Source organism: Saimiri boliviensis, chromosome 7 (assembly GCF_048565385.1).
Source record: "Saimiri boliviensis isolate mSaiBol1 chromosome 7, mSaiBol1.pri, whole genome shotgun sequence".
Classification (NCBI taxonomy): domain Eukaryota; kingdom Metazoa; phylum Chordata; class Mammalia; order Primates; family Cebidae; genus Saimiri; species Saimiri boliviensis.
The window spans coordinates 61373523-61387165 of record NC_133455.1 but is presented as its reverse complement, the minus strand read 5'-3'; the positions used below and the strand labels follow the sequence as shown (position 1 = coordinate 61387165).

Genomic DNA, 13643 nt, shown 5'->3' with positions numbered 1-13643 from the left:
TTTCACTTTGCCATTTGTTTATTGCAGGCTGCTTAAGGACAGAACAGTGTCATTCCCATATGTCTCTAGCACCTTGTGTATCAAAATACCTACTGAAGAGCGAATAGTAAGTAGAAGGCTCACCATGAATTCACTTTGAAGTAAATGTGAACTTGCCACGACGTCCCTCAGCTGTGACCTTGTGAGAATTCGGCTGGCTGACTGAAGGTACTCCATTGCTACCTTCTCCCGTGGGGTTGGTATAGCCACAAAGGGTTCGATGTTCCCCAAGCTACTCATATCCAATGTTAGAGACACGTTGGACCCTCGTCTACATTGGAGAAGAATGTTATGTTTAAACACCACATAATTCCTTTTATTGCTTTTCTTTCTGTACATGCACACAATTCAGTGAGAACTTTTACAGAAATAACAACCAACTATATTTTCTTTTTTTGCACCATGGTTAGGCATAGCAACTACTCACAGTTCCTTTACAGGAAAATAACAATTTTGTTGTTGAAAAGAACTCTAAATTGAGAAAAAATGCTGTAATTTACTAGTACATATACTTATTACAGAAATCATAGGTTGGCTAATAATATTAAGTGAAAATTTTAGGAAAAAAATTAGGAAAAGCTATATATTCTGAGTGAATTCCTAGAAGTTGGCTTCTGGGGCCAGGTGTGATAGTTCATGCCTGCAATCCCAGCACTTTGGGACGTAAAGGTGGGTGGATTGCCAGAGCTCAGAAGTTCAAGACCAGTCTGGGCAACATGGCGAAACTCCCTAGAGACAAAATGTACAAAAGTAGCTGGATGTGGTGACCCACACTTGTAGTCTCAGCTACTAGGGAGGCTGAGGTGAGAGAATCACTTGAGCCTGGGAAGTTGAGGCTGCTGTGAGCCGTGATGGTGCCACTACATTCCAGCCTGGGCAGCAGAGGGAGACTATATCTCTTAAATAAATAAATAAAACAATAGATAAAAATTAAAAAAAAAAGATGGCTTCCGTATCCTCTATTTATGTGTGTATATATGCACACATATGTGAATTGACATGTGAATTCATTTAATTTTGTGGTAAATGTATAAGGGGCCATAGAAATCACAGTCCCTTAAAATCAGTTACAATTTACCTTCCTCTCAAATTCCCCTTCTCCAGTTGGGGGGCAAGGTGATGCTCTTACAACTTATACAGACCCTGAATCCTGAGTAGAAAGTAGAAATGCCTTTTATAAGTAATATCAGTTGTGTGGAACCCAGGGGTAACTATAAAACAGCTGTGAGAGACTGAGGATTGAAGTCAGAGAAGGTGTTCACAAGAACTGTTACATTTAAAGGGGCTGTAGGTGTGTGTCAGATCAAATATGGTGTCAAGAAAGTGGAGACCAGGGAACAACAGGCCAAAATAAATGAGTAAAGACAGTAACAGTAGATGCTAGGCCCAGCAAATTATTCCCCCTGGTATTTTAATATTGACTCTGGAATGCAACATTAAGAAATATTACAGTGGCCTGAGCTTAATTTCAAGCAGTGGAAAATTATTACAATATACAACAACAACAACAAAATCCATTAAGGAAAATCTATCAGGTTTTGTTCTCTAATGAATCTGCCTCAGATTGCATTCTATAATTTGATACATAATGTCACTTTTGTTAATTTCTAAATGGTTTGTAATTGGGAATTCAATTTCTATTTTAATTTAATGGATATCTGTGTGTTTGGACATTTATTTTCCTTATAATTTCCAGTTACAGCTCATGGAAATTAGAGAATGGCTGGCCTTTTAATGGTTGAACTTCTTGATTTTTTTTTTTTTTTGAGATAAACACTGTAACAACAATTTCTAAATATTTCACAGATATTTTTCTGGCAACTAGCTTGAGCATGTGTATATGTTTGTAAGTGTCTATCTGCACATATATACATATATATAACCTTATTTATTATACTATTATATTTTATTGAAGATATTACTGTATTCCAATCTATTATTTTTCCTTTTTCTCTGCTAGATTTGTCAAAGCCTAAGATATGTATGGGAGTCTTCCACAATAACCATATTTGTCATTTTTCATTCTAATAGTTTTTACCTTGTACATTGCAGCCACTGTGTTATTTGAAGGGATTTGTAGTCATATCCTCACTGTAAATTTTATCAATATTATTTTCTTTCCTGTTAATTTGATATTTGCCCTAACATCTGGCTTTAGAAAATGAATATTGATATGCCTACATATTTTGGGGGGGCCATGTTCCTGAAAACTTTTTCTCATCCTATTATTCTTAACTCTTTTGGATCACTGGGTTAGGGATTAGGGAACAGCATTTATTCTAGATGCTCATAAAATATTGCCTACCTAATAGAAGGATATTTTTTCCCACTCCACGTTTTTTTTTCTTCTTTTGGTTTTTGGTGGTGGTTAACAGGGCTCCTGTGCTTCTGAGTAGGAGGCAAATAGCTGAAGAAGAGCAAAGAATGGTTCCACTCATAGACCAAGAATTTTAATCTCTTTTTAGTGGGAAAGTAGTTTTTAAAGTTTTTAAATTCACTTCTGGATTTCAAGTTGATAGACAATTCTTCCTGATTCTGATAATAGTTTTCCTATTGGTCTCAATATTTAGGGTATTTGTGAGAATTCAGCTTTTGCAGGCTTTATAGATATTTTAGTATGAAGGTGGGAGAGGCTGCTTAAGGGATTGCTAATCACATGCCGTTTAAAAATCACCATGCCATTTGGTCAGTTTTCAGCCTCAAGAGACAAAAGCGTCTACACTCTGTCAATGGAGTGATGTCCATGCTATAGATGGTGAGGTCTCTTCCATCTAGAGTGGTCAGAGCAGATTCATGGGATAGAAGTCATTTAAGTTGAGCTTTGAAAGCGAGTGTTCAATAGGTAAATTTTTGGTAGAGAGTTAAAGAACCTGGTAGGAAGAAAAGTAGGAGAACAAACTGATACAACTTTGAGAAACAGCATAGAAGCAGACTGAGCTAGAGTTCTCTTGTATAAACATGTATTTTGGAATTGGGGGACAGGACTATGTAACAGAGATGAGAGAGAAGCTACAGTCATAGACACTATAAGACTACAAAAAGCCTGAAAAAAGCCCAGGTATGGTGGCTCACACCTATAATCCCAGTACTTTGGGAGACTGAGGCAGGAGGATCACTTGAGGCCAGGAGTTTGAGACTGGCTGGGGCAACATAGCAAGACCCTGTCTCTACAAAAAGTAAAATGTAGGTGCTGTGGTGCACGCTTGCAGTCCCAGCTATTTGGGAAGATGAGGTGGGAAGGCTGCTTGAGCCCCGGAGTTCAAGACTACAGTGAGTTAAGATTGAACCACTGCTGTACTGCAGCTTAGGTGATAGGGTGAGACCCCATGTCGAAAAAAAAAAAAAAGCCAGAAAAAAGAGGATCCACAACATCATCAGGATATATAGACGTCTATTTTGACTTTCTACAGCATACACTGCCTCAACCTGGGAGATTAGAAGCCTTTGAGATCCATGTCTAAGGTCTATTTGATTTAATGAGTTAATTTTCTAAGGATTCTGTGGTCAGCAGAGAGTCATGGAAGCATTTTGATGCTAGCTGACTTGATAAGGAAGGATGACTTTTGTCTTGCATGGGCAGAAAGAAAGAAAACTAATATTTATTAAATATCTATTATTTGTCAAACACTGCTCTAAGCACTTTCACATGAAGTTTTGCTATTCATAGCAGCATTCTGAGATATTATTTTCCCCCACTTTACAGGTGAAGAAATAAGGAATTTAAGAAAACTACAGTGAAGTGAAGATTTGATTCAGGTTAGAATACAAAGCACAAGCTCTTTCTACTTTCCTACTCAAGTGCAAGGGTATGGTGGGCAGATTATGTGAGACTCTATGTGGCCCACATGGGATTGGGAGTCAGCTGTGCAGAGAAGGTCAAGATTACCAAAGTGTCATGTGGGGGCAGATCAAATTTTCAGGGTACAAATTTGATCTTTACAGTTATATATGTCTGAGCTCAAAGTTTGCCTTTCCATGTCCTCGTGGTGGACCTTTGGTCAGACTCTTTAGCCTCATTGCATCTCAATTTTCTCCTCCTTTTCCAAGAGTTATGACAAGGGTTGATCAGATAACGCAAGTAAACTGCTAATAAAAAGTGATATGTGGCTATTATCAAATCTGAGGGTAATAATGAACCAAGTCCTACTTGACTATTGCCTTTTGATTCTCTAAGGAATCTATTTTAGGAGGTCAAAACCAAAGTGCAAAAATGATTTTTACTGAAATTAATGTTTTGAAATCAACGGATAAAATCTGCACATTTGATGTCTACACTAAGGCAATTTCTACGCTAAAGAAAATATACACCCTTCTTGGTAACCTATTTATCTTAAAGTTTCCTTTTATTACAGCAAATCCATTTCCCCTCAATTCCAAACAATTGCAGAGCACTCCACTTCAGCACTTCAGACAATGTCTCCAAGCTCAGTTATGGAATTAAACTTGCAAAGGCTGTTAATTTTACCGAGAGCATTTTCTACAAAACAGCCCTTATCATGGCAAGACTCTTCAATTGAGTCTGTGAAATACTGTACCAGGATGTCATTAACTTGGAAAAAAATCTCTGCTTTTGTGAATTCTTGTTTTCAAGGAACAAACAATATTTAGGCTATTTGAAATGTAGTAGAAATAGGAAATACAATCAGTAGAATCAACCTAAAAATGTTAAAATATTTGGAGATTTTTTAGTCATGTCTTGTGTCTGGGGAGAAGAGATTAAATAAATCACCATTTATATATTACTGTGTTATTTTTTCATTATAAAAGTAATGCATGATCATTGTAGAAAATTTGTAAAATTTAGAAGTTTTAAAAAAGAAATTTAAATTCACTTATACTAGCATTTAAATCGACTCAATTTTTGCTATTTTATAGACAGTAATGACAGTGGCCTACTGTTTTAATTTTTATTTCTTTGGTTAGAGATGAGGATAAATACATTTTCATATGACTATTGTTTATAGGTTCTTTTATTCACGGTCTTTTCTAATTTTTATATTGTGACATTCACACATTGTTACATGTTATGACATACATAAGTAATAATTTTTCAGATGTATATGTTGCAAATATACAATTTGTTACCTTAAAACACTAAAGATTTTAAATAATTTATGTTCAATTTAATATAATAATCTTTTCCATTTTAGTTTCTTACACTGCTTTAATACATAAGAATTCTCCTCCTGAAAGTTGACTTTTTTTTAAGGCTGATCTATTAATCCACTTATAATTTATTTTGGAATATGGTAAAGGAAGAATCACCTAGGTTTTTTACCCGGAAAATAGTTTATCAGCATTTCTATTTGGTAATTTACTGAATAATACATTAAACAATCTAGAGAAGGAACGTGTTTTTAAAAATGGGAATGTTAGGTTTTTAATTAGTTTTCACTGAATAATGACCCGGAGGAGAAAATTGCATTTTTTGAACTTAGAGGATATGGATTTTTTTCACAGCATCCATAGGCTAAAATGGTAAGAAGTGAAGACAGAATCATAAAGACATTTCAAAACAAGATAAACATATAAAGTTAAGGGAAAATTCTAATTAAGACATACAAAAAAAAATCCACAGAATTTAGAAAAAGAATTGAAACAAATAAAAGGAGAACTATGCCTTTAATAAAAAAGAAACAGGGAAAGAAAGAACACAAATTCTACTGAAAGCTTTACTTTTATTTTGTCTTGGAGCTGCATGCAAACTGTTTAGCCTTGTTAATGCCTCATGATTGCTGTTGGACAAACGGGAACATAATAAAAAGCTTTATCAAGCTCCTGTTGTAGCACCAATTCTTATTTATGCCAAAAAATAAATAAGAGGGAGGAAATTCAAAAGATACCGATGCAAACAATTGAAGGAAAAAGCAAATTCTTAGGGAAAGGTAAAAGGAATGCAATAAACAGCTTGTTAATTATAATTAAGTAAAAAGGAAAATATGTATAAATATTATGGGCCAGAGCGACACGTCCATTTCAGCAAGAGAATATAAACAACTTTGGGTAAAAGTTGTTCAATTCTAATGACATCAGTGTCTAATGACTTAGAGGTGGGAAGAAAACATAGCTAAAAATATAGCAACATTACAACTGAGTGCTGGAAAAACTCAGAAGCCAGGCATTTGTCTTCCCGGTAGTTGAGGAACATAATGTTAGATTTTAGAATCTGGATTTAGGCAGAAAAGGTTAAAAATTTCGAGTATCATGTCTATGAGCTCTGATTCTCAGTCATGCTACTTTTTTTTTTTTTTTTTTTTTTTTGCAGTATTTTGGCCACTGAGAACACTGAGACTTCAAGCAGTATACCTCGTCTAGCACCCAATAAAGAACGGAAATGGAATTTAGAGAACAAAATGAAACAAATGATCATTTTTTCTTGTAGTCCCAGAAGATGTAGTTCTGAAACTATTGGATGATGAAATTAAGTTTCAGTGGGAAATGGTGGCAGCTGCTTATCTTGAAGTACTTGAAATGAGAACGGAAAAATATGGATTTTAAAGATTACAAGAAGAATTTAGTACAGAATGAAAGCAAACAGATTTGACCTCTGAGAGCTTTTTTTTGGTTTTGTAAAAGTATACATAATTTATCTAGATCTGTCTTCATTAGTGTAAATATCAAATCTTATGTGGTGAGAAGCAAGAACTTTAATGCTGATGTTCTCTTCAGATCTGAAAATGTGGTCCTGAATCCTTTCGTCCAACTATTCATCCTTGTGTGTCACAGTGGCCACGAATCTGACAATCTTGGCTTGATCATAGAAAGTGACCTTAAATTCTCTCACCTCCAACTTAATTTTCTTATTTCCCTTTGCACATTCTAATTTTCCACATATTTAGTTTTCTAGAATAACTCTACTTTAAAAGAAAAAAAAAAAACAAAAAGTTTTTGCTCATTTGAATAATGAAGGAGACACAAGCATTTAAATGAAGAGATAGAATTCCTTTACTTTGAGTGGCATCTATAGTTCTTTGCAAGTCCCAATTCTATAACTTTTAAGTTCCAAGGTTAATAGCATTTAATAACAGTATGCTGTTCCCATCTTTTTATCTTCCAATAAATTATGTATAGTACCAACCCTCTTTCTGGATCACTTGAAAGATGCCAGGATAAAACAGAAACACAGAACTCTAGGAAAGTTAAATTGTGACATAAATACAGTGTTACCAGTTTCAAGAAGCTGAAATAAAAGAATAGGTATTGTGACCATCCATAATAAAATTCCCCAAAGGAAATCCTGAAGGGAAGAAATAATAATAAATATAAAAGATGCCAGGCATGAACCCAGGAAGACGATAAATGAGTTTCACCCTAAAGTAAAAAGAAAATCTTTTAACATAGAGAATATTTTTAGTGTGGGAAACAATTCATTTTCCTACCTGCAAGGACCTACTTCACTAGGTAGAATGTTGCTATGCCTTTTGATTGAATCTATAAAAGTTTTGAATTCATAAAATGATATCTGATCTTTTATATGTATATAGGACAAGGCAAAATTTACTACACCCTTATTTTACAATTTAAAAAATCAAAATAATCTTTTAAAGAAACCCACACATATTGAACTTGTTACATTAATTGACCTCGGAAAATGAGTTTAATCATTGTTTTGTACTTCACTTAACCAACTGGGACCTTAAACTGCATAATCTGCAAATGGGAATAATAATAAAACTGACAAAGTTGACTCACACCATAAAAGACAAAGAAGAGGCCTCCCAGCGGCAGCCACGTGAGGCGCGTCGTCAAGGGCGGAGGTGGCGGCAGCCTCACCAGAGCCAGCGCAGGCGGCGCCGGGGCCGTGCGGGCTGCGAGCTGGCTGCTAACCCGTTCCGCGCGGTCGCCCGTGAGGGGAGAGGTCAGAAGGTGGAGGTGAGGGCCCGCGCGCCCGAGCCTCAGCTCCCGCAAACCCCCGCCTGGCTGCGGGCCCCGGTTCTCCTCCTTCACCTTAAGTTTTACCAGTTATTAATATGTCGGCAATAGAAAGGCCTTCTTGCTATTCCTAATGACCCTCGTGTTTGCATCTTGAACTTCCACTTTGTCTCTGCCTATGAAAAATCAGCAATAGGAATGCCGGGAAGATGGCCGCCTAAGAACAGCTCAGGACTTCAGCTCCAAGTGAAAGTGCAGAGGATGAGTGGACGCCGCATTTCCAAACGAACTCTTATTGCCCACAGACCAGGAGATACCCAGGCAGAGGGGTCGCCAGTGCCGCAGTCCCGGTCGGTGTGGCTGTTTTGGCCCCTGCGGGGCTGATTCCGCCTGCGCGGCTGCTGTGACCACACCCTGTTGCTGCGGTTCTCCCTACAAAAGCCACTGGTCTGGGAGCCCTCTTAGCTGGCGAGCAGAGCCCTGAGACGGCAGAGTTGCCCATTCATCTGAAATAGCGAGTCAGGCCAGGAGATTCCTAGGCAAAAAATCCGCCAGAAGCCGGCGCCACAGTTCGAGCCGACTCCGTGAGTCCAGCACGGGAGATCCCGGCGCCTTTTCAACAAGCGACCGGAACGCGGGGTCGTTCAACTTAAAAGAAAAGACTCTGAGTCAGGGAGCCAGGTGATCAGGCTCGGTTGGTCCCACCCCTCCACCCCCAACAACAACGAAAAAAAAAACCAGTAATTGGAAACCCTCTGGGTTGAGCCCTTCAAACCAAGCACAGCTGAACCAGGACGGTCTGGCTCCGTGGGGGAGGGGCTTCCGCCATTACTGAGACTCTCCACCACTATGAGGCAGGCTGCCGTTGCCTAGGCAACCTGCCGTTGCCGAGGCAACCTGCCACAACAGAGAGAGTCCGCCATAACAGAGGCGGGGCCACCATTGCCCAGACAGTTCTAACTACGCCCATATAAAAAGGACTACAGGGAAGAGCTCAGGGCAGCTGGGCGGAGCCCACAGCAGCTCAGCAAAGCCCCTGTGGGCAGGCAGTGGCTAGGCATGCTGCTAGCTGGGTGGGTCAGACCTGAAAGAAAAATCCAAAAAGGCAGTAGTGCAACGGAAACTCATAAGGCTCCAACTCCCTGGGACAGAGACAGACAACAGGTGGATAAACCCACAAAAACGGGAAGAAACCAGCGCAAAAAGGATGAAAACTCCCGAAACCAGAACACCTCTCCTCCTAAAAGGGATCACAACTCCTCACCAGCAAGGGAACCAGACCGGATGGAGAAGGAGGGTGATGAAATGACAGAATCAGACTTCAGAAGGTGGGTAGTAAGAAACTACAGTGAGCTAAAAGAACATGTTCTAACCGAACGCAAAGAAAATAGGAACATTGAAAAAAGATTGGACGAACTGCTGACGAGAATGGACAGCATAGAGAGGAGTATAAGTGAATTGATGGAGCTGAAAAACGCAACACGAGAACTTCGTGAAGCATGCACAAGCTTCAGCAGCCGAATTGACCAAGCAGAAGAAAGGATATCAGAGGTCGAAGATCAACTCAATGAAATAAAAAGAGAAGGCAAGAACAGAGAAAAAAGCGCAAAAAGGAATGAACAAAATCTTCAAGAAATGTGGGACTATGTGAAAAGACCTAATCTACGTCTGATAGGTGTACCTGAATGTGATGAAGAGAATGAATCCAAGCTGGAAAATACTCTTCAGGATATTATCCAGGAAAACTTCCCCAACCTAGCAAGGCAGACCAATATTCAAATCCAGGAAATATAGAGAACACCACAAAGATATTCCTCAAGAAGAGCAACCCCAAGGCACATAATCGTCAGATTCACCAGGGTTGAAATGAAAGAGAAAATGCTAAGGGCAGTCAGAGAGAAAGGTCGGGTTACCCACAAAGGGAAGCCCATTAGACTCACAGCAGATCTCTCAGCAGAAGCCCTACAAGCCAGAAGAGATTGGGGGCCAATATTCAACATCTTAAAGAAAAGAACTTTCAACCCAGAATCTCCTATCCAGCCAAACTAAGCTTCATAAGTGAAGGAAAAATAAAATCCTTTGTGAACAAGCAAGCACTCAGAGATTTCATCACCACCAAACCTGCTCTACAAGAACTCCTGAAAGAGGCTCTACACATATAAAGGAACAACCAGTACCAGCCACTCCAAAAACACACCAAATGGTAAAAGAGCATCAACACAATCAAGAATCTGCATCAACTAACCAACAAAACAGCCAGGTAGCATCAAAATGACAGTATCAAATTCACACATAACAATACTATCCCTAAATGTCAATGGACTAAATGCCCCAATCAAAAGACACAGACTGGCAAATTGGATAAAAAGCCAAAACCCATCAGTGTGCTGTATCCAGGAAACCCATCTTACATGCAAGGATACACAAAGGCTCAAAATAAAGGGATGGGGGAAGATCTACCAAGCAAATGGAGAGCAAAAAAAGGCAGGAGTTGCAATTCTCATCTCTGATAAAATAGACTTTAAAGCAAAAAAGATCAAAAGAGACAAAGAAGGACATTACATAATGGTAAAAGGATCACTGCAACAAGAAGAGCTAACGATCCTAAATATATATGCACCCAATACAGGAGCACCCAGATACATAAGGCAAGTTCTTAATGACTTACAAAGAGACTTAGACTCCCACACAATAATAGTGGGAGACTTTAACACCCCATTGTCAATATTAGACAGATCAACCAGACAGAAAATCAACAAGGATATCCAGGACCTGAATACAGACCTGGAACAAGCAAACCTAATAGACATTTACAGAACTCTCCACCCCAAATCCACAGAATATACCTTCTTCTCAGCACCACATCACACCTACTCTAAAATTGACCACATAATTGGCAATAAATCACTCCTCAGCAAATGCAAAAGAACAGAAATCATAACAAACAGTCTCTCAGACCACAGTGCAATCGAGTTAGAACTCAGAATGCAGAAACTAACTCAGGACCACACAGCTTCATGGAAACTGAACAACTTGCTCTTGAATGTTGACTGGATAAACAATGAAATGAAGGCAGAAATAAAGATGTTCTTCGAAACCAATGAGAACGAAGACACAACATACCAGAATCTCTGGGACACATTTAAAGCAGTCTCTAGAGGAAAATATATAGCAATGAGTGCCCACATGAGAAGAAAGGAGAGATCTAAAATTGACACCCTATCATCAAAATTGAAAGAGCTAGAGGAGCAAGATCAAAAAAACTCAAAACCTAGCAGAAGACAGGAAATAACTAAGATCAGAGCAGAACTGAAGGAAATAGAGACACAAAAAACTCTTCAAAAAATCAATAAATCCAGGAGCTGGTTTTTGGAAAAGATCAACAAAATAGACAGACCACTAGCCAGATTAATAAAAAAGAAAAGAGAGAATAACCAAATTGATGCAATAAAAAACGATAAAGGGGATATCACCACAGATTCCACAGAAATCCAAACCATCATCAGAGATTATTACAAACAACTCTATGCACATAAACTAGTAAACCTGGAAGAAATGGATAAATTCCTGGACACCTGCATCCTCCCAAGCCTAAACCTGGAAGAAGCCGAAACCCTGAATAGACCAATAACATGGTCTGAAGTCGAGGCAGCAATAAAGAGCCTTCCATCCAAAAAAAGCCCAGGTCCAGATGGGTTAACAGCTGAATTTTACCAGACATACAAAGAGGAGCTGATACCATTCCTTCTGAAACTATTCCAGACAATTCAAAAAGAGGGAATCCTTCCCAAATCATTTTACGAGACAAACATCATCCTGATACCAAAACCCGGCAGAGACTCAACAAGAAAAGAAAATTTCAGGCCAATATCCATGATGAACATAGATGTAAAAATCTTCAATAAAATACTGGCAAACCGTTGCAACAGCATATCAAAAAGCTTATCCACGATGATCAAGTAGGATTCATCCCGGGGATGCAAGGCTGGTTCAACATACGCAAGTCCATAAACATAATTCACCACATAAACAGAACCAAAGACAAAAACTACATGATTATCTCAATTGATGCAGAGAGGGTTTTCGACAAAATTCAACAACCCTTTACGCTAAAAACCCTCAATAAACTAGGTATTGACGGAACGTATCTCAAAACAATAAAAGCTATTTACGACAAACCAACAGCCAATATCATACTGAATGGGCAAAAACTGGAAGCATTCCCTTTGAAATCTGGCACTAGACAAGGATGCCCTCTCTCACCACTCCTATTCAATATAGTACTGGAAGTTCTAGCCAGAGCAATCAGGCAAGAAAAAGAAATAAAGGGTATCCAAATTGGAAAGGAGGAAATCAAATTGTCTCTATTTGCAGATGACATGATTGTAAATCTGGAAGACCCCATCATCTCAGCCCAAAATCTCCTAAAACTGATAAACAACTTCAGCAAAGTCTCAGGATACAAAATCAACGTGCAAAAATCACAAGCATTCCTATACACCAGTAATAGACTTCAAGAGAGCCAAATCAAGAACGAACTGCCATTCACAATTGCTACAAAGAGAATAAAGTACCTAGGAATATAACTAACAAGGAACGTAAAGGACCTCTTCAAGGAGAACTACAAGCCATTGCTCAACGAAATAAGAGAGGACACAAACAGATGGAGAAACATTCCATGTTCATGGTTAGGAAGAATCAACATCGTGAAAATGGCCATACTGCCCAAAGTAATTTACAGATTCAACGCTATTCCCATGAAGCTACCAATGACCTTCTTCACAGAACTGGATAAAAACACCTTAAACTTCATATGGAACCCAAAGAGAGCCCGCATAGCCAAGTCAATTCTAAGCAAAAAGAACAAAGCAGAAGGCATCACACTACCGGACTTCAAACTATACTACAAGGCTACAGTAATCAAAACAGCATGGTACTGGTACCAAAACAGAGATATAGACCAATGGAACAGAACAGAGGTCTCAGAGGAAATACAACATACCCACAACCATCTGATCTTCGACAAACCTGACAAAAACAAGCAATGGGGAAAGGACTCCCTGTTTAATAAATGGTGTAGGGAAAACTGGCTAGCCATGTGCAGAAAGCAGAAACAGGACCCCTTCCTGACACCTTACATCAAAATTAACTCCAGATGGATTAAAGACTTAAACATCAGACCTAATACCATAAAACCTTAGAAGAAAATCTAGGCAAAACCATTCAGGACATAGGTGTAGGCAAGGACTTCATGACCAAAACGCCAAAAGCAATGGCAACAAAAGCCAAAATAGACAAATGGGACCTAATCAAACTCCACAGCTTCTGCACGGCAAAAGAAACAGTCAGTAGAGTGAATCGGCAACCAACAGAATGGGAAAAAATTTTTGCAGCCTACCCATCTGACAAGGGGCTGATATCCAGAATTTACAAAGAACTAAAGCAGATCTACAAGAAAAAAACAAACAAGCCCATTCAAAAATGGGCGAAGGATATGAACAGATACTTTACAAAAGAAGACATACAGGAGGCCAACAAACATATGAAAAAATGCTCATCATCACTGGTCATCAGAGAAATGCAAATCAAAACCACATTGAGATACCATCTCACACCAGTTAGAATGGCGATCATTAAAAAATCAGGAAACAACAGATGCTGGATAGGATGTGGAGAAATAGGAACACTTCTACACTGTTGGTGGGAATGTAAATTAATTCAACCATTGTGGA

General features: G+C 38.6%; 1 protein-coding gene across 3 annotated transcripts in view; it reads right to left on the bottom strand.

Moving 5' to 3' along the window:
- The window catches only part of PTPRR (protein tyrosine phosphatase receptor type R), a 296114-nt gene that overhangs the window by 62076 nt on the left and 220395 nt on the right, over window positions 1–13643 (bottom strand). For all 3 annotated transcript variants that reach the window (XM_003927799.4, XM_074402554.1, XM_074402555.1), the window contains one exon: window positions 124–310. In XM_003927799.4, the coding sequence (XP_003927848.1) occupies window positions 124–310 (187 nt within the window). The remainder of the gene's footprint in view (window positions 1–123; window positions 311–13643) is intronic.